Source organism: Gambusia affinis, linkage group LG22 (genome assembly GCF_019740435.1).
Source record: "Gambusia affinis linkage group LG22, SWU_Gaff_1.0, whole genome shotgun sequence".
Lineage (NCBI taxonomy): Eukaryota > Metazoa > Chordata > Actinopteri > Cyprinodontiformes > Poeciliidae > Gambusia > Gambusia affinis.
In genome coordinates, this window is record NC_057889.1 from 2,934,052 (window position 1) to 2,961,885 (window position 27,834).

A 27,834-nucleotide genomic window follows, 5' to 3' on the forward strand; every position below is an offset into this window, starting at 1 on the left:
TAATCAATTATTTAAATAATCGTTAAATTATTTAGTAATAAATCAACTGGATTATGCAGACTATAAAAAATGGCTTTTGCTGGGAAAAAAAAAAGACATTCAGAGCACTAATTAAGTAAAAACTGTAAAAATATATTTTTTTATTGGAGATGAAGAAGCTTCTTTGTAAAATGTTCTAATTTTAATTTTAGCTTCAATAAAATTTTATAAAATAGGAATTTAATTGTTTGCTTATTTTTATCTTTTAGTGTCTAATTTTGCATAAAAAAGCTTCAGCTGTTAAATAAAAAATTTGCAGAATTTGCCTATTTGGTTTTTTTTTGGTCGATCGATTAATGGTGAGAATAATCAATTTCTAAAATAATCACTAACTGCAGCTTGGATCAGCTCATTATGAAGCTAAACATTGTTAAAAATTGCACACACTGGACTGGAAACTTCTCTCCTGAAGAAAAACCTAAAAGAGAAATCCTCTGAAAACACATTTTAATAACATTTACATATTTTTTCCTTTTGTTCTGCTTCGCAAGTTTAGAGGATTAAATAAAGACCTGGATCTTCCTAAAACCTGTAATCACCAGTTTAAATCAACAGTTTTCTCCAGTAAAAGTTCAGTTTTGTCTCTGAAATGAAGCCTTCAGTGACAAAACAATCCGGGGCGTTTTTCACATGTTGTGCAGTCAGACAGCTTCTGATTTTATTTATACACAGAAGACAAGAAGAAACAGAAAGTTATTCTATAACAGATGCAGTTCTTTTCAATATTATTTTAGTGTTTATTAGTTATTGTCCATAAGTTAATATAAACCTAAGAGTTCTTTCTGTGTGTTTCTACGATCACTGCGCTCCCCCCATGAACACGGTGTTGATGGGCGGCAGCGAGGAAACCAGGTCCTGTACCTCTGAGGACGCCGCGCCGCGCTGCAGAGACGTCAGAGCGTCCTGGGAGCTGAACGGAGACGGAAGTCCGAACATGCAGGTTGCAGATCCGGAGGGGGGAAGAGGATGACCTGAGGACAAAACCGGACACGTTCAATCAGAACCAGCTTCATTCTGCACACAAACAAGGAATCTGACTTGGTTTTCTCTCAATGTAAAAGCATTTTAAATATAAATTTGACGGGACAATAAAAAAGACAATCCAATGCTATTTGTGATTATTTGAACAAATGGCACCTTGAGGCGCCTGGAAATTGTTTCCAAACTTACAGATTATGTCACCATTTATATTCAGCTTGCTAGTTAAATATTTAGTTTGAAGCTGATCATTTAGCTACAAACTAATTATTTAACTCTGATCTAAATATTTAGCTCTGCGCTAGCTAACTCTTTAGCTCCAAACTAAATATTTATTTCTGAGCTAGCTAAATATTTAGCTTCAAACTGAATATTTAGCTCTGAGCTAACCAGGTATTTATCTTTACAAACAGCAGCCAATGAAGAAAGAGCCATTTACAACAAGAATTACAAGGGTCCTAAAACAGAACTCTGGAGAACCCCAAAATAGATTGGATCAGGATTGTTCTGGTAGATATAAATATTAAAAAAGTTAATCCTGTTACATCTGCCTTTTCTTGTATTTGTTATTTTTGTAGAGCATATCTGAAGAAGTATTGCTAAAATATTAGCAATTGACTGGCCTCCGTGGTTCTGATATGGACCTGTTCCAGATTCTGCCTCGCTGAAAAAGCTTCCTGACGTTTTCCTGCCTGGTTCGTCCAGGATGTTCAGCGGGTCGTGGACCTCGGAGAACGCTGCGGAGAACGGGCGAAGGTTTCCCACGCTGCTGATGACGGACACGTGCTGATCAACCAAAGGATTCACTCGCTGGCTGGCCAAGAAGCTGCTGTTGCCATAGAAACCTGCAAACAGACATTAAAACTAAATCCTAAGGTCGATCTTTGTGTGATTTTCACTTTGTAAAAGTAGAAATCTGGTTCTTCAATAAATGGGAAAAAAAACTCAATCATGAAAAACATGAGAAAAAGGTCAGAACAAAAACATAATTTACTTGAATTAAATTAATTAGAGCCACTGGAAAAAAAAAAGGAAATTTGACTTAATCTCAGAATTCTTAAAATTTTTTACTTTTTTCTCAGAATTTGGGGAGTAAATATGGAAGAAAAAAAATCCAAATTTTCCAGAATTTTGACTTTAATCTCAGATTTCTGATTTCAGCCTCTGAAGTTCTGATTTTAATCTCTAAAATTCTTATTTTTCTCATCTTTTAGAGATTAAAGCAGAATTCTGAGATTAGGATTCAGAATTATTCAGACTTTAATCTCAGATATCTGATTTCTGCTTCTAAAATAATAAATCCGATCTCTACAATTAAGATTTTTTTTCTCAAATTTCAGAGATTAAAGTCAGAACTCTGAGATTAGAATTAGTGAATTCTGACTCTAGTCTCAGAATTCTGATTTATTCTGAGATTAAAGTCATAATTCTGGAAAAAGAAAAGGTCAGAACTCTGAGATTGGAATCAGATTTCATTCTTTTTTTCCAGCGGCCCAAATAATCTTCCATATTTTTATGTGTCTAACAAGTGTTTGTTTATGTTTTGGAAGTTAAAATATTCTCTGTTCAAACAGAACCGGACTCTAAGAATCCTCACCGCCATGACCCAGAACGCCGTACGCCGACCCCTGACAGCCGCCGCCGCCGCCAGCGAGGTTCAGTCCGGCCCCCATGAAGCCGAAACCGTCTGCAGCGTCCAGAATCTGAGCAGTCCCCGCCTGCTGGTCCAGACCCGGTTCTGTCTGGACCGGTTCGGGACCCGGCGTGTATCTGGAAGGCGGCCGGACTGCAGTGCCATATGCCGTCAGGGAGCAGTCGCCGCTGCCGGAGGAGTGGTGGACCGACGGAGGGTAGAAACCGTCCTTGCTCAGGGCCGGATCGCCCAGGGACGGGTACCGGGCCAGATGGCACCCCACAGGAGGATTATGGGTCTGAATTGATGTCAGGCAGGGATTCTGGACCCGAGACCTAAAAAAACCCAGATTAAGATTAACCCTGTTATTCACAAAAATTAATCTGTTTTATACAATTTCCCCACAGTAAAATTCAAGCCCTTTCAAGGTGAGTTTTCAAACGTTTCCAGCATTTTGGAGATAAAAAACAGTATAAATGAACTAAAAAAAACTGTTTCGATTCACTGTTTTAACATATAATTTATTACTGTTATTAATAATTTCTTGTGAGAGTACTCTATATTCTGCAGCAGGAATAAAGTAAAATAAAATAACAAAATGTAATGTTTATGTTTCTCTTACCCTACACGTCTATCTGGTTTGAAAATAAAACATTAATTTAACAACAACAACAAAAAAATTTAGTCATTTTAATTTATAAAATATTAGCCAACCTTTATTTCAATAAAGGTTGGCTATCAATAAGTCAATGACTCAATGACTTATTGATATTACGCATATCAATAAGTCATTGAGTCATTAGGAATGAAATATATTGAAAAATAAAATAAAAAATGTTCTTGTTAAGATTTCTTGCATTTGGTAAATCTAAAGCAACAGAAGATTGGTCTGATTTAACTTCATACAAACAGAAAAAAATTGTCTTTTTATTAGGTGTAAATGTTCATGGGTTCATCTGTAAATAATTTACGGCTTTTAATCCAAAGATTTTTAATTTATATTTAAACGTTCTGACATAATTTCAGTTCTGACTAGTATTTTTTTTTGGTTTTTTTTTATAAATAGGGTTTGTTTTTAGTTTGTACGCAATTAATCAATTACTAAATTAGTTTCTGATTATTTAATAATTGATTATCACAATTAATCCAAATAATAATTTCAACCCTACTGATTTACAAAACTTATGCTTAAAATAACAACCAAAGCAGACAATTATTGGGCCTAGAAACGTTATTTTGCTTACTAATTCCTACATTAATATAATTATTCTATAAATACTGTATTTAGTGATTGTGAAAGTAAATCTATCTAATCATTACATATTAGCATAAGCAGCACATAAAGCTAACCTGGGAGCCGTTTGGTAGGTCTGCACCGAGGGCCCGCTGCCGGCGGCGGGAAAAAACCCGCTGGACTGCGGCAAGCAGTGGTACAGGGTCTCCGGGTACGAGGAGCAGGGGCTGGGCTGCGGGATTTCACTGAGAGAGGAGAGGCAGGAGGATGAGGAGAAGGAGCAGGAAGAGGGCGTCAGGGCCCTCCCCGCCATGGGCCCCTGGTTGATGACAGAGCCCCGATGGACCAACGCGGCCGGGGAGATGGGCGGCGTCATGAGGGGTCCGCTGACCTGAGAGAAGTCCATCTGACCGCCTGATGGGAATCACGACAATATTCAGACATTTTGTTTTTATGCTTTAACTGCCTGACGGTTACCATGGCTACCTGAAGACGTGAAGCCAGAACTGTCGTTCCCCTGATAGAAGACGGCTTTAGAGTCCAGGTCCTGCTGCTGATTGGTCGACAGAGGCATGTAGGCGTGTCCTCCCAAGGATTCGTTCTTCACCGATTGGTCGACGGAGGCGGGGGCCTTGCTGCGGTTCGCCAGAAAGCAGGAACTGGGCGACGCCATGAACGCAGCTTTACTGGCATCTGAAGGAGGCAACCAAATTTAATTTCAGATAATTATCCTCATTTAGCGCTGCTGGAGGACTTCAGGAGGGAACCGTTTTTAAGGATGTTTTCAAAGTTGCAACATTTGATACATTTTCAGCTGTTGCGGTTCACTTTCACATGGCACAGCGTCAAACCAAATTAAATAAAAAAACATGTTCCCCTCCTCGCCTGTGGGGGCGCTGCAACAAGAACCACTGAAGAAAATTACACAAAACCCTTTGAAGGACACAATGAGCGCAAAAAATGCTTAGTATGATTTTATGTTTGTTTTGCATTCACACCTCTTTGAATTAACCAAATTTTGTAGGTAAACAAACTGGATTAAACAGGACTGGTTTGATTTGGGTTCAGTGAAACCATAATTGGGTAGTAACTAATTACATGATCCAATTACATTTACTTGAGTAAAATTTTTTGAAAAAAAATATTTTTAGGAGTATTTTTAAAGTGCTGTACTTTGAGAAATATTATTATGAAGTATTTCTAGTCTTGAGTAAAATTTCTGGATTTTCTGCCCACTGAATGGAAAACAAAAATTCACCTGACACAGACACACACCTGCAGCTTTTGTTAAAGTTTTATACGTTTTTTATTGAAAGTAACTGATTTACAAAAAAATGTATTTGTTATTTTTGTTACTTATATGAATTATTTACATTTTTGTCAACATAATACCAAAATTTGCTTTATAAATTTTATGTAATTTTTAAATATTAAATGATTGATAATTTCATCCGTTACTAAGAACTTGAGTAGACATTTAACCAAATCCTTTTGTACTTCAATTTCTTAGGTGGCTACTTTTTACGTTTACTTAGTAAAAGTAGTTCTACTCAATCTTGAGTACAGTTTTTGGGTTTTCTGCCCACCTCTGAGTGAGACCCAATACCTGCATTTTTCATGTATTTTTCCAGAAGGTTCTGCAGGTCCTGCTCTTTGTCGTTGTTGAACTGCGTCTCCAGCGCCAACAGGATGTACTCGTCTAACAGCATCCGGATCAGATGGAAGGAACCTGTCAGCATCAGAACAGAAAGCGGCTCAGACGTTCGTCCAGCTGACATTTCACTCGACCTTTAGAGCCCCCCTGCTCTTTGTTTGACCTGCAGGGCCACACGTTTGTGTTTGAGCTTAAGTGGGCCTTCAGAGAGGGCGAGAGCCACCAAATGGTGGTTGTTTATTCATGCACACGTAGCCTGTGTGCGTGTGTTTGAACAGAGAGCACGCCGACCGCAGATAAGATGCTGTGTAATCAAAGCGAGTCTGGCCATTACGATTTATGGTGCTATTGTAGCAATCTGCTCTGAGCTGACTCGTATCGGACCGGCAGACGTCTTTTAGTGGGAAGATCTGAAAATCTCCATCTGCACTGCAGAGACACAAAATCTTAAAAGGTATTTCTGGTCTAGATTCTAGTGTAAATATTTTAGTACACTGAAATAAGACGAAACTAACTTTTCAGCAAGAAATGGGAGTTTGTTTTAAGTCAATAATTCCTTAAATTGATGAAAAAGTTCTCGTTCCATTGGCAGATTATTTCATTTATGATGAGACATTCCCCCCATATAATAAGTGAAATAATTTGCCAATGGAACTAGAACTTTTTCATCAATATTACAAAGTTATTGACTCAAAACAAACATTAATATTGGTGAAAATGTACTAGGTCCATGGGCAGATAATTTCACTTATAATAATTATTTTGAGTAAATAAACAATTATTTATTTGTTTATATAAGTAATAACATTATAACAATATATCTTGCTGAAAAGTTACTTGTAAGTTAGTTTTGTCTTATTTCAAGTGTGGTATTTTATTTGCATTAGAGACTAAACCAAAAATATTTGGTAAGATTTTGAGTTTTTGCAACGTGAACCAAGATTTGGACCCAGTTCTACAGCTGGGCGACACGGAATAAAAATAAAACCTCCAGATCCGATTTTAATCTTTTTTTTTTTTTCCAAAACAGGAAATTACAAATAATAGAAAATATTTTCAAAAAGTGGATTTTATAATCCCTTCTGAGTTTTGTATAATGCAACACACAGAACCTCTGCTTTAAAACATTAACACCAATGTTACAAATGTTATAAATGCCATAAAGCATGCATAAGCTGGAATAAACTCTTTCCACTTCCGTACCGAAGCTGGAGGCGTTGTTGAGCGTGAGGTTGTGCATGATCCGTGCACCAAAGAAGCTCCACCGGAGGAGGAAATCCTGAGCTCGCTTCTTCACGGATCGACCACACTGCTTGCCAGGCTGATGAAAACATGAATAAGTGATTTAAAAAGCTGCTTATTTTCTGCTTCCGTTTGTTTCGGTGAGTGGGTGAACTGTCTCTACCTTGATGACTTTGTGCTCCACCACCGAGTCCAGCCACTCTATGAACGACTCAACCGTGGCATTTTTCCTCAGCAGCTCCTTCAGCTCCTGAAAAACACCGATGGAGTCGTCTGGGGGGAAAAAAGAATAATAACGAGACAAGAAAATGTAAAATTGCAGGCAAACTTGGGTAGGTTGTCACTACAAAGTCAACTAAATGTGGAAAAGTTATTTCCAGTTTAATTCTGTGAATTAAAAAGCATTGAAAGGTGCAAATATTTATTTCCAGAGTTTCACCGACAACCTAAACACTGGTCTTTACAAAATGTAAAAAAATTAGGATGAACTTCTACAGTCTGGTCAGACCCAACATGGCACTTATTATGTTAAACATTCAAACAATAATTTGCATGAACTACTTTCATAATTTTTGTTTCTTTAACTCATGAAATGTGAAGAAAAAAAATTAAATGTAGAAAAACTAAGTGTGAAAACCTAATGTAAAAACGACAAAAATAATTTATTTACCCACTTTTTAATTTTAAATTTTAGATTTTTTCATCTCTTACTCATTTGTCTGGATGAATTATTTATACACCTAATTGATTATTTATTTATTTATTAACTAATTGAGTCATTTATTTCTCCAAACTTTTTGCCAACCATTTATTTATTTTTACATTCAGGCATGTCATTTACTTATTTCTCTAATTATTCAATTTTTTTTGTTCTGCCATTTAATTTTTAACAATCAAAGGGTCAAAGGTTACCAATACATTACAGGGTTATTTAATAATCTATTTATCGGATTTCTTTTCACTGTTTTACATTAACACTTCTTCTTTCTTTGTTCTATTAATTTGCTTAAAATTTGTTATAATTTTATGATTGATTTACATATTTGTTTGTCTGTTGCACTAAAATACATTTCTATAAATGCTACAAATTTATTTTTTTTTGTCAAACCCACAATGAGGCTTTTAAAATCCTTATTGTGGGTTTGAATTTTTTATTTTAATTTTTTTCATCAAACCTCCAATTTAACTTAGAAATACTGAAGTTTAAAGATTTACATTAAAAAAAACCTAAACATTTTGGTTGCTAACATTTATGCTAAGCTAACAAACAGCATCAACCCTGATGATGAATCCTGATCAACTGAACATCATCACAGGAGTTTTTCTTACACTCAGAGTAAATATCCGAGTCCTGGTCTCCGGCCGCCGACGCGCTGAGCAGCGGCTGTGAGTTGATGCTGCTGAGATCCACGCAGTCGATGTCCAGAACCATGCCGGTCACCACAGTTTGGTCGAAAAGAGCCGGCCGGGCAATCTGGGACAACACAGAGAAAATAAAATCATTTCTGGGACAACACAGAGAAAATAAAATCATTTCTGGGACAACGCAGAGAAAATAAAATACTTTCTGGGACAACACAGAGAAAATAAAATCATTTCTGGGACAACACAGAGAAAATAAAATCATTTCTGGGACAACACAGAGAAAATAAAATCATTTCTGGGACAACACAGAGAAAATAAAATCATTTCTGGGACAACGCAGAGAAAATAAAATACTTTCTGGGACAACACAGAGAAAATAAAATCATTTCTGGGACAACGCAGAGAAAATAAAATCATTTCTGGGACAACACAGAGAAAATAAAATCATTTCTGGGACAACACAGAGAAAATAAAATCATTTCTGGGACAACACAGAGAAAATAAAAATCAGAGAGAATAAGAATCATTTCCAGGTCCGTTTCCAGACATCCAGCTGGTTTCTCCCCTGCTTTACCTGCGCCAGGTGCAGGAAAGATGTCTGCCTCTTCAGGGAGGAGACGAAGCGGCGTGCGATGGGGAGCTTCTTTGCTGCAAGGCATTCTGGGAGGTTCTCCAGAGACGAGGCCAACCAGTGTTCCCAGTGTTTGGCAAAGTTTCTTATGTCTGCCAATAAACTGAGAAGCAAAACCAGGTTCACTGCTAAATTATGAGAAGTTTTCTGGAGTAAAGTTTTAGAAACACACCTCTCAGGCATTTCCTGCATCGTGGCCGGAATTAAAACATCAGTTAGAACCTGAGAAAACAGACGGCAAATCATGAGCAACACGAAATCAGACAGAGGACAATAAACTATCATTTCTTTCCCCTTTAAACAACATCAAATAAAGGTCTGACTTTTCTACATTTCAGTAGGCATGGAAGAGCCTCAGGCCCACTGCAACAACAGAATACAAATCCTGACTTTAATCTCAAATTCTGTCTTTTTTTCCCTCAGAATCAAATTCAAAAATACTTTATTAATCCCAAAGGGAAATTAAATGTTGTTGTAACTCTGTTAATCTGATTTTAATCTGATTTTAATCTAGAAACACTTTGTAAATGCTTCACAAATCACATGAGCATTTTACTGCCTCGATGGCAGTAAAATGCTCATGTGAAGCATTTCTGTATGAAACAAATAACGATATTTAAACATAAAAAAGCAAAACTGTAAATTTGCAGAAGTGTTTTATAGAAACCTTGTAGAGGATGGAGTCACAGACACAGAAGATGTCGACTATAATCGGGTTTTCTAGCAGCGGCAGCAGATGGTCGGGCATTCCCTGCCAGAAGTGGAGCAGGAAATTCTGGATCTGAGCAAAAAGAAAATAAAGTGACCAATTTGTATCAGTACTTTATCAGGATAAAGTAAAGAGTTTGTTTTTTTACTTTATCAGGATAAAGTACTGATACATAACAGATAACCACCTCTTCAAAGTTGATATTGATGGCATTATCCAGGATGCACTGGCAGTGAGTTTTATACATCATGATCAGAGTGTCAACCTGAAATAGAGAGAAAATTCAGTCTTCCGAAATCTAGAAACATCTTTTCTTTGTTTGTTTGTTTACTAAAACACAAAGCATGAAATAAAGATCAGCGACCTTTTCTCTGGAAATATTTCCCTGCAGCACGAGATGCTGGGCGTTGGGGAAGTCCGGAAGCAGCGTTCCGGTTTTAGAGCTCAAAGAGTATTTCCTGGTGAAGCCACCCTGCAAAACAAACTCTTTCACTTTTTACTCTTTATTTAAATCCGTTTGGGAAAAAATACTATTGTGGCAACAGAAAATGCTGAAATCACATTTTGAAATCACAAATTACCAACAATGAATCTATTTTGGTCCAATCTGAGGATTATTCAGTGTGTCCATCATTTTATATGAAAATCCTGTTGAATTTTAGAGTTTTTTTACTTTCTCCTCACAGCAGCGAATAAGAGCAGCCCTACTGTAAAAACATACGGTTGACTCCCAAATCACTCATACCCTTGGAAGATTTCAAATTAAAATGATATAAAACATAACTAAGAAGTTTGTTTCTGATTAGAAGTGAGGCAAACATCTTCCAAAAGATGTTTGCAACATCTGTGAGGCAAACATCTGGAACAGAATGTAACTGGAGAAGCCATTCTGGAAAAAAAGAAGCTATTTATCTATTTTAATTTTTATTTTAATTTAAGAAATGGATGTCAAATATAGCACATAAAAATGGCTGCAAATAGCAGCACAATTATACAACCATGCAGCCTTGACAAGCAGAAGTGGAGCCTCCTGCACAACCAACAAGAATGCAGCATGTGATTTCTGGACGTTAAGTCAACAACAAAACACTTATCTTTTCCAGAAGCCATTGTACAGCGCATACAGCAGTAAATCCGGCTAACCAGATGTGCTGGAACTCAACTAGTGTTGCTAGGCAACAACGCAGCGTGACTCAACAAACAGGATGTTTTCGAAACACATTAACTTATTATCAAAAAACTGTCTGGATGTTTTTTTAGAACTATAAAAATGTGAAAAAAGTGAATTTTGCATGATAGATCCCCTTTAATTTTCCCAATAAACTTCCTGAGGGTGTTTCAGGTGTTGGAGGCCTCAGCATTTAAGCTGGTATTTTTTAAACTAAACGGAGGCATAGTTTCTATTAAGGGTTGAAGTATGAAAACCTGCTTTGCATTGTGGGTAAAAAAAACGTACCTCGTTCTTGAGCTTACTCCCTGAAAATCTGCAAGCAAAACAAAACAAGAGTTAAATTCAAACAAAACTCTTTTATTATGTGGTCAAATTAATAGCAGAAGGTTTGAAATAAACTCACCTGGTCAAACCTTTACCTGAATACACGGAGTGATAATACGCGCTGCTCTCTTTGATCCCAATTCCATAGTAATGATATCTGGAAAATGTTGTTATGCATAAATTCACATAAAACCCAACCAGTAATTACTTTTTTTTCCTAATTTTTCTTTTTACTTGGAGTGTCCTCTGGTGCCGAGTCGTCTTGTTGTCAGAAGAGGAAACTTTTGTCGGATTGTCTGATGAGCAGAAAAGGGATGAAATAAGCTTCAAACTATTTATTTTAAACTGCACACATCATTTAATTCACCAAAGGTTAATTAAGAAAATAATTTAAAATTTAAGGTTTTATACATCAAGAACAATTCTTATTGGTCAGTAAAACCACAATTAAAACAAACTTGCATTAAAAAACTAGTCAACATGCTAAAAGTGCAGCTGATTAATCAGTTGGACTATTTCAAAGAAAGATGAATTCCTGCAAAACAAAAAACCTGCTTCACCTTCCTTATATCTGGTTATTTCTGTCTTAAAATTTAAAGAATGTCAGAAAAAAAACCCTCACCTTTCCAAAAGTAGCAGCACATGCGGGCTCTAGTTTCTCTTTCCTGCAGAAGTCCAGATAGTGAGCATAAAGGATGCAACGAGGCAGACAGACTCCTTCACACACGATGTAATTCTCCTCAAGCCTGCAGAGAAAAACCAAAGATCAAATATCATGTTAGAGATGCAAAAAGATTAAAAATAGCACCAGGAAAAGAAAAAATTGTTTGACGAGTAACAGAACAAATTATTATTTTTGTTTCCCCTGAGTGATGCCTAAATATTTAACATGACACCCATTCATAGTTATTATTACAACTGCAATATCCCAGATATTGAAATAACAGGAGTAAGTGTCTGCCAAAAAAAATTCCAGAAAAAAGTTTCTAGAAAAAAGTTGAAAATTTGCCAGAAAAAAATCTGAAATTTTAAGATTAATCCCAGAAATAATCTAAAAAAAAACAAACATGTAAGGTTCAATTGATGAAAATTTGATAGAAAACTTTGGACATTTACAAAAGTCAAAATTTCCAAATTTCTGAGATTAATTTCTGGCAAATATTCTAATTTGCAAACATAATTTTTTTCTGAATTCCATTTTTTTCCATTTTATCCACATTTGTTATCCAAAAAAGCACATAATTATGAGTTTAACTCAACACCAAAATACTTATCACATGAAATAATAATAATAATAATAATAATAATAATAATAATAATAATAATAATAATAATAATAATAATAATAATAATAATAATAATAATAATAATAATAATAAAAAGCATCCAATACGTAGTTCCCACAAATCTGACTCAGAATTGATGCGTGCCACTGATCCGCCATCTTGGAGGGCAAACAAAGCGTAAATGAACCATGGTTCCAAGACCAACAAAAACAAAGTATATTGACACTTTTGACCAATGTGCAACAAAACTGCTGCTGTTGAGATCGAGAATGAGATAGAGAATGTGGCTTGTTTACTGTTGTCATAGGAACTCCATAGCAACTGTCATGATAGTTAGCTACTGATACCTACCAAGATGTCTGCCAGAAAGTGTGACATCACATAACTCTAACGTGTCACTTAACCTATCAGAAGTTTCCAAAGCCATGACATCATCATCTGTGTTTTCACCTCAATTGATTAAAGTGACAGTCATCATAATTGTGTATGTAAACTTCTGGTTTTGAAGACATTAATGAATAAATCTCAGATATTTCTTCTGTCTCATTATTGTAGCATGTATTTAATTTCAAATAAGTTAGATTATACTAAAAAAACTCCCTGAAACAGGACATATTTATGTCATCCAGAGACTAAAAACAGGATGTTTGTGTGAGTTCTGTAAATATGAAGCAAGATCCTTGTGTGTGCACTATGTTTGCTCTTACCACTGTAGCGTTAGCTGCGTTTGTTTCTTCTTATCCTTGATGATCTGACTGATTGTCTTCCTGGACGAACTGTTGCTCTGTTTCATTGTCAGGTCAGAGTTCAAGTCCAACAGGTCGTGCTCGTCTTCAGACGAAGGTGTCTCATTGCTGTCCTCTGCAGAGAAATACAACAGAGCGGGAAGGTTTAAGCCAAAACTTCTGGAAATGTTTCCCAGCATGCAACTACAACTTCAGCTGGAAAGGAATGAAATCATTTTAAAAATCTGCAATCCTTTCAGTAAAATCACTCCTGTAAATGCAGGGTTGCACAGTTTGAGAAACCTTTACTGCGCTCAACAACTGTAAACTTTAGCTTGTAATTAAAAACATGGAGGAATAAAGAAAAGCAATCTGCTCATTTTCTTAACTCTTTATATTTTTAAATTAGTTCATTAACGTGCTTCTGATAGTTTACTCTGACCTTTCTGCCCTAATGGAGCATTTGATGAGTAGTTCTTAATTTATTTTAGATTTGGTGTTCCAGACTAAGCCTTCAAGGTTTTCCTTATTTCCTTCTGAGCTTTCATTTCTGATTAGTTTCTTTTATCTGACCTTGGAAATATTTCTGCCTTTGTTTATCCCTCAAGTTTAATTGTTTACCTATTATCGTATTACCAAAAGTATATAATATGATGCGAATAATGTTGAAAAGACCCATATTTTCTGAAGTTTGCAGTTATAATTTTTAAGGCCTGTACTGTGACCTCGTAATGAATTGTTATTGTGTTAACGGGGAATGTTTTCATTCCTTTTTCTGTTCCAAAGAAAAAGCCTTTCAACAAACCAATGTGTTAAATTACTTTCAGAAAAGGTCCTCAAAGAAATTCCTGTCATTTCTTACATCAAGATAATGTTTTATTAGCTTATTAGGTTCACAATTATTTTCTTTTTAATCAATTTGTCACACTTAAATGTTTAGATTGTTGAAATAATTTAGATATAAAAGAAAATGTAAAGATGTCATTTGTTAATTAAGTTTTGTCTAATTTAGTTTTAATTTGTTGTTTTATTTTTTGTTGGTTTAATAATTTTCCACAAATGTCAACATCCCATAGAAGGAAATGTATCCATTCTATTTTTGCGTACTTACAGTAGATATTTAAAATAAAGCAACAGTTGTCTTTTTTTGTAACATTAGCGGCTAAGATAAAATTTTGTATTAGTTTTCTGTCAGCAGTGATTTTTACCCTGGCAATCTGCCACAAACTCCATTAGCTCTTTTATGCTAACAGCTAGCTGCTAGTAGCCGGTTTAGCTGAACCCTACTCTCCTCAGTCTGAAAAGTATCTTGATGTGGTTTTCACGCTACATTGAAGGATTCAGTCTCTATTTTCAGTTTTCACAAACGGCCACTAGTGGATGCTAATTTTTCATTTAGCTCTTTTGCTAACATTGAAAATGTTTAGCCCAACTTAGCTTCCCATAAATAAAGAACTTTCCAGAAAGATCCTGAAGAACTAATTTACTTGGCTGCTTCCAGTTATTCAACTTTCAGTTGAATAAAGTTCAACATCCACGTTGAAGTTTTAGTTATTCGTGCTCTTATTTTGAAGGGGGAACTTTTTCCTCACGTTTTATTTTTCTCCGCCATACAGGTAAAAAAAGAAAACACGAAGAACAGAGAACAAACATGAATGCAACTCATAAACATTATATTACAAGTGTAAATTATGTCAAAGTTAAATTGTTGGTGAGGGTTGTAGTATTTAAAGAGTAGATATAATTTAGCATCTAAACTGTAATTTAAAGCTCTAGCCTATAGCAACATTAATTGAAGATCACAAAATCTGAAAAATATATACTCAAATTTAAAATACTTTAAAATTAAGAGTTTTTAGCTACAAATGCTTTGTTTTTCCAGGCTGCATGTTCTCCGTGTGTAAAACAAACATCCAGCACATATTGCATAATTCAATCATGTGATCTACTAGAGCCAACACTGAAGCTAATGTACAGAACGAGCTGAAATATTGACATAAACAAGGGCTGGAGCCATCAGTAGTAAATAAGTCTCCAAAAATTCAGAATCAAAAAGTACTTAGTCATTAAACCATATTCTAGTCTTAAATTTCCTGTTTAAAAACAGTTATTGTGTCTATTACTTAAAATATTTAAAGTGAAGAGCAGGTTTCAAAGTGGTGTGTTAGCTAAATGAGAGGATTTTATTTCAATGAGCTAAAGCAAAAAATAACATTTTTAGAAGAATCACTTAAAGTTTTTTTTTTATCAGGTGGCAGCATAAAGTTATAACAAATTAAATAATTTTTAGATTTTTCTTTTTTCTTATTGTTTTCTAATTTTTAAAATCATCATTAAGATCTTTTTCTTAGATTTTTTTTATTTGGATGAAAGCAAAAACATACATTTTGCCAGAATATGTAGAATAAAATAAAAATTAATGACATAACATTTTATCAGGGAGCTTACTACAAATTGAATGTAACATGTGCTTTTTAACAGGCTTTTCTTAGCACAAATGACAACCTTTAAGCAGAATAAGGGTCATTATCAGCTCTGTTGAATATGTTTTCTGCAAATTAATAAAATTTTCTCTGACAATAATAAAAGAACCATTTAATTTGCTTGTTTATATGGAAAAGGTTGTGTGAATGAAAGTGATTAAAGTTCTGCACATTTTTTAAAAGCATGACTGCAAAGATGTGGATTTAGATTTTGAGATTAAGAAGCAAAGTTTGAAACTTCACATTTTCCGAAAACAGAACAAATATTATTTGAGTTGAGCTGTAGCAACACCTTGTGGTTAATTAGGTTCACTGCGTGTATTTAAGTTTGAATTGAATCATATAATTCAGATGTAAGAGGGGAAATCCACTTCAGTTGAATTTTAATTATGTAAAAAAATTTAATTATGTAAGATAAATGATCACAGATTTACCTGATTTAATCCCAGAATCGTCTTCTTGATGAAAAGTTGTTTGTCCATTAAAATCAGAGTTTATTTCTGGGGAGTTTTGCAAAGATTTTGCAAAAGAGTGAATAAGAAACATGTCGCCTCTGGCTGAACTCTCGCTGCTGCGTTTCATTGGCATGATAAACGAATTAAAAATAAATCTTTTTTTCTTAAATTAACTAAATAAAATGAAAGTTTTCATCTACTGATCCATGAAGAAATCTTTAAACAATACTCCTCAGCCTCTTATTTACACAGATCCATCTGAATATCAAAAGCATTAGGTCCAGCATTAGGTCCAGCATTTTGGAAAAGTGAAGCTGCGCAGAGGGAAGGAAGAACTAATGAAGCTGTGGATGCATTCATCATATTTACCAAAGACTGAGCTAATCCACTTTATCAATGATTAACAGAAAACCCTCATCCATCTGTCTATCCATCTATCTATCTATCCATACCTCCCACAGTCAGCTGGCCTCTTACTTCAGGTTAAACACACACAGATTTCACTCAGAGCTGCTCTCTTTGTTTTCATTCTAGCAGGAAAGATTTAGATCTAAAATATCTGGATATGTTTGGGTTAAATGTGACTCCTATACTACAGTCCACAATCATCCAAAAGAAGCTTTAAAGTAAAATAAATGTATATTTTCTTTCAGTAGCTTAATCTAAAACTGAAAAATTATATTTTACTACATTTCTTATCTCTACAACAAAAAACATGAATTAATTTCAACAAAATCACACCTGTTAACAATATAAAAATATATGTGGGATGTTCTTAGTTTTAGATTTTGATGCATTACTTTCTGTTTCCCTGAGGTATAAATAAGATGCAACACACACTTCAAAACAACTGAAACTGGACCTTTATGGCGTCTTATTGTCATCAAAGCAAAATAAAAAATTAATTGTTTTTAATAGTTGCAAGAGGTTGGACATGGGAACAAATTAGGTATGTAGAACTAGTTTCTGTCCCTTTAAAAATGTTCCTGTTCATAATAAATTATTAATTTCTATGAAAACTTCTTGTATTACGAATATTTCATAATACAAAGTGCTTAATGTTGAATATATGACTCAGATTGTTTAATTGTGTGTGCAGCAAACCATAAAAACCATTAAAAAGTGTGCAAAAAAGAACAGGGAGACAACCCAATTTGTATGAACTTTAATAATATTTCTGGTTGTACTGACTAAATGAGAGCAGCTCTATTTCTAAATATATAAAGTTTGACTTGCCTAGACTATTTTTCTCCAAACATGGTTTTCTGTTATTTTTTTGATACCTTTATTGGTTTATGAATGCAAAACAAAACAAATACAAATAGGTTTTATGCTTTGTTATGCACAAACGATATACATTTATTAATATAAAATTTAAAAATAACCATATATTGTTGGACGTTACTTATTTAATTAATTAATTTATGCATTTTTATGTGATGCTCTAGATGGCGAGTTATTTATTGTGATTTATTTCTTATTTTTTTAAAACCTATGCGAGATGCCCAACAGTTACGAAATAAATTTTGTTTGTGTATTTTTTAAGGAGGTGGGGGGGAAGAAACATGGGTCAATGTTTGAGTATTTCAATTATTTAAATGGATATCCTTTATGTATCATTTACTAATTTGTTCATTGTTACAGCCTGAACGAGATGACGATTTATTTGTTTGTTTATTCGCTGAAACGCGGGATTCATTAATGCGCATCAAAAATTAGCATCACCGTAGCTTCACTGACGCTAGCAATGTTTCACAGTCGCTGCAGGTAACTTGGACTTACCGGGTCGCAGCGAGGAGGAAACGGGCGCCAAGGTGAGTTGGGTCACTAACTGCGGTCAGAAAGATGTCACCACTCGACCAGTGTTCCTGGTTGCTGGTATCAGTACGTCTTAAAGCGGACCAGCGCGGTTAGACTGGATTAAGATTAAAAAAATTAGTTGGGTCGTCTGTGTTAGCTCAGTTAGCTTCGTTAGCTGTTTGGTGCTAGCTCCCGCTAAACGAAGCTAATTTGCTGAGTCATTGTTAGTCTAATTAAAAACAACAGTTCAACAGTTTTTGTTTTTGTATGTTAAAAAGCAATTATAGATATATCTATATTCTGAAATGTTTATATCTTATTTTAATAAAAATATAAACCGACTTGGTTTTAAAAAAGCAAATGTATTCCGAAAATAAAAAATAGTTACACAAGGTTTCTGTGAAATCTGCAAAAAGTATGGGATTTATGCGTTTCGCAGAAAATATATAATGAAATAAAGTAAGGAAATTTTCCTCGTCACTCTTTATAAAAGTTGCATCTATCCATCCGTCTACTCATCAATTTCGGTTAAAAAACTACTATAGATTACCAAATGTGATTTTTTAGTTGACATGTAATTTATTCCTGTTGTGGCTATTATTTAATCCCGTTTATAAAGTTGACACTTTTTAAAGACCTGTATCAAGTTATTGCATACAGTAGTTCAGATTTTATTGTAAGTAGAATAAAGTGAATATTTAAAAGCTACTAAATTAATGACAAAACCACCTTGTTATCTTGAAATCTTGTTTTGAACTACCCTCAAATAACATTTGAAGATTCAGTTTGTGAATCTTAATCTTAATCAAACTTAATCTTAGTTTGCTGATATTGCTCAATAACACAGAAACATTTACCACAAATGATTTCTTATATGTGTTACATCCTTGTCACTTTGTGTATGTTATTATTTAGAGGAGTTTCTGTTAATCACTAGAATGGACCTTACCAGAGGGGCCTCTTTTCATTGGCTGATGCCCATTCTACGTGGTCACTCACAAACACACGCTTCCGTTAGCTAAGTACAGCATAATACCAGTACTGATACAACTTCTACACAGTCTTACGTTAGCTAAACAGATCAATATGCAACGTGTACTGTATCTGACATACACTAAAGATTTTATTTTAGCAGAAAAGGCTTTGGACTAAACTGCTACTCGTGTTAGCCACTCTAGCACCAAGTACAGCTAGTCAATCAACCATCGCTGTGTTCAGGGAAGCGCTGATTAATTGAGAAATAAATATCAGGCCTGGAAACTTGATATCATAACGGACAGGATGTTATGTTTTTAACGCAGGCGGTTGCCACGGTAACAGGTGTGCTTAAACTACAAAGAGAGGTACGAATGGTTTTGAGTTGATCACTCGTTAGGGTTATTTTACCTTTGTTTACCTTTGCTGTGGCTCATTACCTCGTTCCTTTGTGAGTTTACGTCATTCACAACAAACATCTAATATAACAAATAGATTTCATAAAATTTTAACAAACAAACATCTTCTACTGCGATAATTATGTAAAATTAAATTAAGTATATCCCAGCTTCAGAAGATTTGCTTTTACCTTAACAGAGCTCTTTGGTTCCTCCTCAGTCTGTAGCTTCTCATATTGAGGTCATCAAACCAAATTTCAGATCTATAAAACTGACTGACACCTGCTGGCCTCAGGTTTGCAACCAGCTTGTGACTGAGAAACCAGTAACCTCCTCCCAGTTGATGACATGAACTTGTTAGTTCCTCTGTCCATTGTAGTAGCTGATATATTGTGAAAATCCGGCAGAAATGATGCACTAATTAGTCATGTTTACATAGAAACAATGCGCTATGAGGCTTTGCTTGTGAGACTTGCGGTCACGTGGGTCGGTTGTGGGCGGAGCTTGGTAAGGTCCATACAGTGGACCCCTTCTATTCACGGTTCAGTATTAAGAGATTTGTCTGTTGAACATAACTCTAAATTGTTATTATTTGTAAAAATGTGCCTATTCCAGCATTTTTGTTTTATGGAACAGTATTTATTTTTATTGGGGCTGATTGGCAGTAGAGCAGAAATAAGAAAATCTGTTTATTAGCTTCAGCACTAGTGCTAAGGCCATTTCCACTGCACCTATTGTATTAAGGTACATTGTATAAAGTAGTCAGTTCTATGTGTATTTAGAAGAGGTTTTGTTTTTTAGGCAGCTGTGATCCCGAACCACCGCAAATATTGGGGGTCCTCTGTATTTAATTAAAAACTAACATGGTAAATACAACAACATCTGTATTCCCTGTAGGTTGATTTGGTGATTTGAAAGGACCTAATTTTGCTACAATGCAGTCCGAGCTTGGACCAGAACATGAGAAGTAAGTAAAACAGTAAAATCATAAACATACCAGTTGTAGTTGATGAGTTAATTTCTTTGAGTTTTTATCTCATTGGTTGTTTCCTGTGTTTACTGCTAGAATGTAACTATTAGTTAGAAGTACTGTGAAACATTAGATCAAGATAATTAAGATGTCCAGTTGTGATTTATTTATTTTTTTATAAATAGCTGGACTGTATTTACAATTTAAGTGACATCTAATAGCAATTAGGTGCACAGGATATGATGTAGGGGTCTCAGAGTAAAAGTAAAAGTGTTTTTTACACATTTATCACATCTGATCAATGTTTTGAAACACAGCCTCGTTTAAACACCAGCCTGTTGGGTTCTTCCTTATTGGACTGCTCTTCCACTGAGCCACAGTCGCCTCAAAGATTAGAACAGTACTCTCAGCTTCCTGCTTTCATCAATTACAATTATGTAATAAAGCTTTATAGATAGAATATTGTTTATTAATTGATCCTATTTGAATTTGCAGGTCACAAGATTCTGGTGTACTGACACAACATGCCCTTTGGTCAGTGGATCTCATTTTGACGCACTTGGACTGGAGCCCCGAAGCCACCCTGATACACTTCCAGGGACAGTACCCCTCCATATGCGAACTGGACTACAACATCTTGCAGCAAGAACTTCAGAATGTACCAAAGACTAAAGCTGCAGTGGACGTCACCGATTTCTGCCTAGTTGAAGATGTGACTTCAGCTCGCTGGTTCAGAGGAAGAGTTCAAAACCGAAAGGAGGACTTGCTTGATGTTTTCCTCATAGATTGTGGAAACGTCCTGAGTGTCGACTTTGCTCGGATATCTTCCTGTTCGGACGACTTGTTCATCCTGCCTCCAAAAATAGTCAGTGGATTTCTGGCAAATGTACTGATTCTCCAGAATTGTTCTCACTCCATTGTTGAACAATATTTGTCAAGCTTGACAGGTAAAAATGTCACAGGTTTTATCCAAGCATTTCTTCCTCACAAAGTCCTTCTGTTTGAAGCACCTGACATCAACTCTGACCTTGTTCGACATGGTTTTGGGAGACATGTGGACCGAGATACATTCCTCCTCCTGGTTAGCATGCTTACAGAGGTGCCACTCAAACAAAACATGGAGCCAGTTCCTGACCTGCTCATTGAAAAATCAAGAGGCCAAGAATTTTGCTACAAATCATCCAGCTTGCAGGGATATCAGGACATGTTGTCATTCTGTGGGCCTAAATTTAGTTTTGGGACATGCTCTGAAGTGCGAGTAACTGCTGCTGTCCATCCTGGGCTGTTTTACTGTCAAATGGCTAACACAGCAGCGGAGCTGTGGCAAGTTTCAAAAAAGCTGGCTGAAATTTGTGAGGACAAAACCAAAGGATGCAGTCAGAAGACTCCAGAGAACCTAGGTGTGTTATGTGCAGTTAAAGGAAAAGATCACAGATGGCACCGAGGCTTTGTGCAGCTCCTGCCAGCCAACTCTCAAGTAAGAGTTTTCTTCATTGACTATGGTTTCTTTGAGACAGCAAAAGTTGAGAACGTCCACAGCTTACCTCCTGAATTTTACTCAATGCAAATAATGGCGTTTCCGTGCACACTTCCTTCTCTGGCTGACCAGGACTTGGTGTTCAGAACTCAGCAGATGAGTCTCCTCAAGACAGGGTTGCTCGGAGCAGTTCTCGATGTGGAGATCACTGGTTTTGATAAAGATAATCATTTGTACACCATCACGGTGCTAAGTGCTAAAGACAAAGAGCTGAATAAACCAGAACCGATCCAAAATCTTTCCTTCGAGCCACTTTCAAATGTTGAGGAACCGTCCCCTCAGCATCGATATGAGAATTATGAGAAAATCCTGGGTGAAACATTATACAAAACCCTTGAAACAGAGGAAATTCAGGTTGGCTCCTTTTTCATGGGCTATGTTGAGTATGCTCAGGATCCAAACCACTTCTGGATCAGAACCCAGAAACGCAACCAGGAGCTTGAGGAAATGATGGCCAAAATAGGAGAGCACTTCAGTCAGGTGAAGCTGGATGAAGATGTACTTCTGAATCCGGAGGTAGGGGCAATGTGCTGTGCTCTGTACAATGAAGACTTTCATTTTTACAGGGGTGTGGTGACAGATGTTCTCGAGCACGGAGCCGAAATCCTTTTTATCGACTATGGGAATGTTGAAAAAGTGCCACACAAGTTGATAAAAAACATACCCAAGACATTTGCTGGCACATCCCCTTTTGCTGTCTGTTGCACACTTGTTAACATTTTTCCTTTAGATGACGTCTGGCCTAGCGCAACATGTCAGTTCTTCAGAAAAACGGTGTCTGGCAAAGCTTTGCTTGTACACCTAATCCAGATGACAAAAAACACATTTGTCGTCGACTTGTTTGAGATGGGAAGCGACAAGAGCATGACTCAGGTCTTGATCTCTTCCAAACTGGCTGAGTACATTCCACGTGTACCTGTGGAGAAAAAACTAGATATTTTGGATAAAGCAAGACAACTACAACGCTCTGAAACAAACATGAGAAAAGAGCAGCGGCAGGATTGTGAAGGAGAAGTGAGCCTGTACAGAAATGAAACTGAGAAGATTGAAGTTCATTCTTGCTACAAAGCTTTAAAATTCAAGCCAGGGTCAGAGGTCTCTGTACGCTGCTCTCACATTAACTCTCCATCTGATTTCTGGTGCCAGGCTCTAGTTGGAACTCAAGCTTTGGAGAAGCTAATGTCTGACATCCAGCTCCATTACTCAGCTCACACAGTTCCCCTCCATGCAGAAGAGTTGTGTTGCGTTGTAAAGTCACTTGAAGATGAACGCTGGTACAGGGGCTTAGTCATTGGAAACAGGAAGAGCCAAGTCAAAGTGATGCTGGTTGACTATGGTTCCATTATCCTGGTCACACCTTCTCATCTTCAGGCAATTATGCCAGAACATCTTTGCTTGGAAGGACAAGCTTTCAGATGCAGCCTTTATAACCTCATTGAGCCGGCAGATTCAAAATACTGTGGCGATTGGAGTCCCCATGCATGCAACTTGCTGAAAAGTTTTGCCCTCAACAGTGAAGGTGTTCTGAAATGTAAAATTTCATCCTTGTTGAATGTGAAAAACAAAGGCATCTGCAACGTCGTTTCTCTCCACAACACTCAAACACAGGAAAGCGTTGCAAATACACTTATCAAGCAAGGACTTGCAAGAGTAGCAACTTCATCTACAAGGCAAAACTCTGATGTGTTCCCAGAGTCTTTCATCTACTCTTCGTTTGACCTAAGTCCTGGAGATGAAGAACAGGTCTATGTTACGCATGTCAACAGCCAGTGTGAAGTCTACTGCCACCTCGAGAAGAACACCGAAATCATTGAAGAACTCGAGATTAAAATCTTAGAGGCAACTGAAAACATGCAAGCCAGGACAGGAGCGGTTGTGAGAAAGATGTGCCTTGCAAAGTACTTGGATGGCAAATGGTACAGGGGTGTAACCCTAAGTGTTCAGTCGTCCCTGCATGTTGGCGTTCTCTTTGTTGACTACGGAAACACCTACATATCAGAGAAAAAGTCTGTCATGTTCATTTCCAGGAGCTGTGAAGACTTGTTGTATACGCCAATGCAGGCTGTAAGATTCAACCTCCATTCAGTGCCCACAGAGGAACTCTACGCAGATGCCCTGGAGTGGCTTATCAAGGCAGTCCTCAATAAGCTGGTGAGAGTTGTTGTGCGAGGACAGAGGGATGACGGATCATTTGATGTTGATCTGTTTGATGGAGAGATCAACATCAATGAGAAGGTGAAAGAGCTCATTTTGAGTCTTTCCCAGAAACCAAAAACTGCAGTCAGATTTTCTGTAAGTTGCGGAAAAACAAAAAAGCAAAACCAGCACATAAAATGTGAAATAGGCACATTCAAAACTCTTCTAAAAGTGCACAGTGCATCTCCATCTAAAGCTATCGGTGCAAAACTGAAAAATACCAAAAATTCTGCACTTGGTAGTGCCCCAAACAAGAAGGCAAGAGCCAAACAAGAACTTGTGAAAAATCAAAAGAGGACTGGTCCTATAAAACCTCAAATCAAGTCCACAAGTGGAAACCAATATACAAAGCAAACACAGCACAGAATGGAAAAAGGAACACCCCAACTGGTGCGGCTGCCACACAAGAACATAAATCCTGGATGTAGGGTAAAATGTTTTGTGTCCCACATTGACTCCATCAGTAGGTTTTACCTTCAGGTGTCAGATGACGAATCTGCCATCCTGAAAATGGGCGAAGATCTCAACTCAAGTGACCTCAAAGATTCCTTGAAGCTGGCCTCACTCTTGACTGTCAGTGATGCTGTTTTGTCAGAGTTTGAGGAGGATGGTGCTCTGTATCGTTCAGTTGTGAAGAACCAGGAAGACGATTCCTCCTACAAGGTGGAGTTTGTGGACTACGGAAACTCAGCATTTGTAGGAAAGGAAAAGATCTACTTTCTACCGGAGCAGTTCCTTACCCAGCCAAGGTTTAGCATACCATGTTCACTGATTAACACATCCACCTATAGAGATGAAGCTTCTTTCATCGAAGCTGTGACAGAGAAGCCACTCTTGGTTGAGTTTGTTTGTCAGATTGGGGATCAATGGCAAGTCAAGGTTGAGCTTCTTGATGGAGAAGCTGAAAGCGATGCAACACTTAATAGCATCTCTGTAACAAAAAGCAAAGAAGTGACTCCATCACTTTTATTTGATTTCACTCCAAGCACAAGTCCCTGTAAAAAGAACCTCAGAGAAGAAAGTCAGCAAAGTGAAATGTACAGAGATGCACCAGTTACGATAAAGAATAAGAGTTTGATGCCAGAACAGTCAGCCAAGCAGAAAGTCCGAAATACCAGGAGGGTGAGACACAAATGCAGCAGCAAAAAGCGCTACAGGAAGTTCAAAACATCTTCCATCCCAGTCATCAGGGACTGTCCAGAGGTGTTCATCCATCAGACTGTTCAGACCAGAGAGACAGAAACTGGAACCATTCTTTCAGTCCAGAGTGACGGCAGCTTTTATGTCAGACTGACTACAGAAAACAACTTGCTAACATCGATGGAAAGTCATATAATGGACAACATAAAGAAGTACAAGACTGTGCCTGAGAAGGATGTCAAACAAGACCTGAAATGCTTAGTCCAGGCTGAGGACGGCAAGTGGCGGAGAGGTGTTGTTCAGCAGATACATGAGAGAAGGTTTGAGGTCTTCCTGGTGGATCATGGAATAACTGTCGAAATTCCAAGAGGGCCTGTCCCACAACAATGTACCGACCTGAAAGAGGTCCCAAACCTTGCTGTGTTGTGCAAGATAAACTGTGTCGGACTCAATGAGGATCCAACACCTCAGTGCTGGTATGAAATGCTCAAACCGTTTGTAGGCACTGAGGTCAAGTTGATATTAGTCCAAATTTCTGAGGCTGATGGAGTTTGGCTGGTTGAAATTGCCCTGAGTGAACCCTTGCTTATGTTTCAAATCAAGACTTTTTTGCACAAAAATGGAGACAAGACTGCATTAGCAGCTGAAACCCAAAATGAGGCTTCACCAGATGGATTCACAGCAGATACCAGCCCTCCTCAGCTGCTCTTCTTTGCTCCCCTTGAGACAGACAAAGCTTACGCTGGCTTTGCATCTGCATTCACCACTCCCTTTGAGTTTTGTGTTGTCCTAGAAGATTTACTCCTCATCATGGATAAAGTGTCCATCATGTTGGACAACCTGCCTGGCAATATGCCTTCTCTTCCAGAGGCCCACCTGGTTCCAGGTACCTGCTGCCTGTTGAAGTCTGAATCCAAGAACAAGTGGTGCAGGGCTCAAATCATACACACCGACACCACAGTGGTCCTGAAACTTGTCGATTATGGGCATCACGAGGTCATACCGTACCATGACTTCTCCAAGCTGAAGCAGCTTCCGGTGGAGCTTGCAAACTTCCCTAAAATGACTTATCCCTGCGTTCTGAGAGGGGTGAAACCAGCTGGTGTGGACGGACAGTGGAGTGATGAGGCGGCAGCCTTCTTCCAGGATTGTTTGTACGAGAAAGATCTGCAGATTTTCTTCAGAGAGCTTGGCCCCAACTCCATCTGGAGAGTGGACATTGTTGCTGATGGAGTCCATATCGCCAAGAAGCTGGTGGATGCTGAACATGCAAACTATATAGATGTATTGCTTGGACGCAGGTATACTCTTCAGATTCTACTAGTAGTAAATTATAAGATGCATGATGTAGATTCTTTAACAAAACCATGTTATGTTGGTAGTATATTTAAGATTTTTATTTGCATTTCTCTTACCTAAAGGTTTCAGGAGTTGAGTTCCTGTAAAAAGCCTCAAATTTGTGATACCGATGAAGAAGAGGTTTACAGTGAAGTTGAGGCTACTGATGGGTGCAAAGTGAACCCCTCAGTCAACTCAGAGTCCAGATCAAGTCAATGTAAGAAACAAATACTTATAAAGTCAATAAATAAAAAATACTGGCTGTGGGAAGGTGATTTTTCACAACATAAGATATGCAGGTATGCCATAAAGTAGTTTTGCATAAAAATGCAACTTGTTCACTATAATATTTGACAAAACAAACTGGGCATGCGCTTGAAGAAACCTTTTACACTGCCTGGTAAAAGTAACCTGCCTCTTAAAAAGCTAGGTCACATTAATATCTTAGCTTTGACTAGTCGTTTGCTGTGGCATTTTTTCATCAAATTTCTGCATTTTCAAAAGACTTATTTCCACCCAGCATTGCATTAATGTTTGAAAATTATGTGTTACGAACCCAGTTAGGCTGCAACTCCAGACGTTTGTTCTGGAGTTGTTCAGGTAAAATCTCTCAATCAGGTTCTGATGCAGCTGTGGAAAACAACTCCCAACTTTGTACATGTAACACAAATAGTTTGATTTGGGACTATACGGGAATGTAGAATAAACATATAGCAATACAACTAGCAGATGTGACCTTATTGTAATTTTCTACTTCAGATAAGACATGGACAAAAAGTAAAACAGTATTTATTTTTAGCCTGGAATCATTTCTACCAGCAGTGGCCGTGTTATTAATCTTATTTTCTTCTCCAACAGGTTTCCTGATGTGAAGAAAGCTGCTTCAAATGTTTGCTGCAGTGTTTTTGTTTTTTTAATCAGCCACACAACAGAAGTTTACATTTAAATTTACATCTATTAACATTTGGTTGTATTGATTTGTGGCTGACTATGTTTGTTGTATTATAATTTCATCACTTAATCCTTTTCATTCCTTAAATTTAGTAAGTTTGTTGCTCTGGAGAAGTACATTATTTGTTAGAGGCTCCTCAAATGTGATAATTTGTTTTGTGAGATTTTTAGTTTAACCTTGTTTTGTATGTGTATTTTCAAGAATTAGAAAGTCTTATATTAAGTAGGGAGATTGTTTTAAGTCAACGTTTTCTGATAATGTATTATTTTTCTGGTGCTTGTCTGAAAAAACTACCCGAAATAAATTACCTGCGTTGTCATTTTGCTCCTCTTGGTGGTGTTATGGAAGAAGAAATGTAAATGTGCTTTGTAACCTCTCAAATTTTCCCTTCACATAGATGTGAAACTATTACAAATATTATATGTTCATATAAACTTATTTCCTATACAGACTTTTATACTTAGGTTTCCTATTTTACTTGGCTAAAGTCGATGCTGTGCAGATAAATGACTCAAAATAAACACAATTGGTATGATCTTAGGATCATCACAGAAAAACATAATTTAAAAATAAAAAATTGCATTGAGTAATCAAAACGT

The 27,834-nt window shown here is 36.8% G+C and overlaps 2 protein-coding genes across 4 annotated transcripts; one reads left to right on the forward strand and one right to left on the reverse strand.

Annotated features, from left to right (window-relative positions):
* Positions 1–762: 762 nt before the first annotated feature.
* On the reverse strand, positions 763–19,319 carry rfx6 (regulatory factor X, 6). 3 transcript variants are annotated; one of them, XM_044106431.1, is made up of 20 exons: positions 19,294–19,319; positions 12,974–13,127; positions 11,603–11,726; positions 11,215–11,276; positions 11,060–11,137; positions 10,942–10,969; positions 9,850–9,957; positions 9,673–9,750; positions 9,444–9,557; positions 8,949–8,998; positions 8,720–8,879; positions 8,110–8,254; positions 6,944–7,053; positions 6,742–6,859; positions 5,491–5,613; positions 4,371–4,577; positions 4,001–4,298; positions 2,615–2,985; positions 1,641–1,862; positions 763–1,010 (listed from the first exon to the last, which is right to left on the reverse strand). In XM_044106431.1, the coding sequence occupies exons 2-20, from the start codon at positions 13,057–13,059 to the stop codon at positions 838–840; spliced, it is 2,655 nt and encodes an 884-aa protein (XP_043962366.1). In that variant the 5' UTR covers positions 13,060–13,127; positions 19,294–19,319; the 3' UTR covers positions 763–837. The 3 variants fall into 3 exon arrangements, with proteins under 3 accessions (XP_043962366.1, XP_043962367.1, XP_043962363.1); XM_044106432.1 differs by lacking the exon at positions 19,294–19,319 and adding an exon at positions 17,712–17,949 and having other exon boundaries at positions 1,662–1,862; XM_044106428.1 differs by lacking the exon at positions 19,294–19,319 and adding an exon at positions 17,712–17,897.
* Positions 17,508–27,554, forward strand: tdrd15 (tudor domain containing 15). Its single transcript, XM_044106427.1, has 5 exons — positions 17,508–17,743; positions 20,000–20,069; positions 20,568–26,246; positions 26,367–26,500; positions 27,142–27,554. The coding sequence occupies exons 2-5, from the start codon at positions 20,038–20,040 to the stop codon at positions 27,153–27,155; spliced, it is 5,859 nt and encodes a 1,952-aa protein (XP_043962362.1). The 5' UTR covers positions 17,508–17,743; positions 20,000–20,037; the 3' UTR covers positions 27,156–27,554.
* The last annotated feature ends 280 nt before the right edge of the window (positions 27,555–27,834 follow it).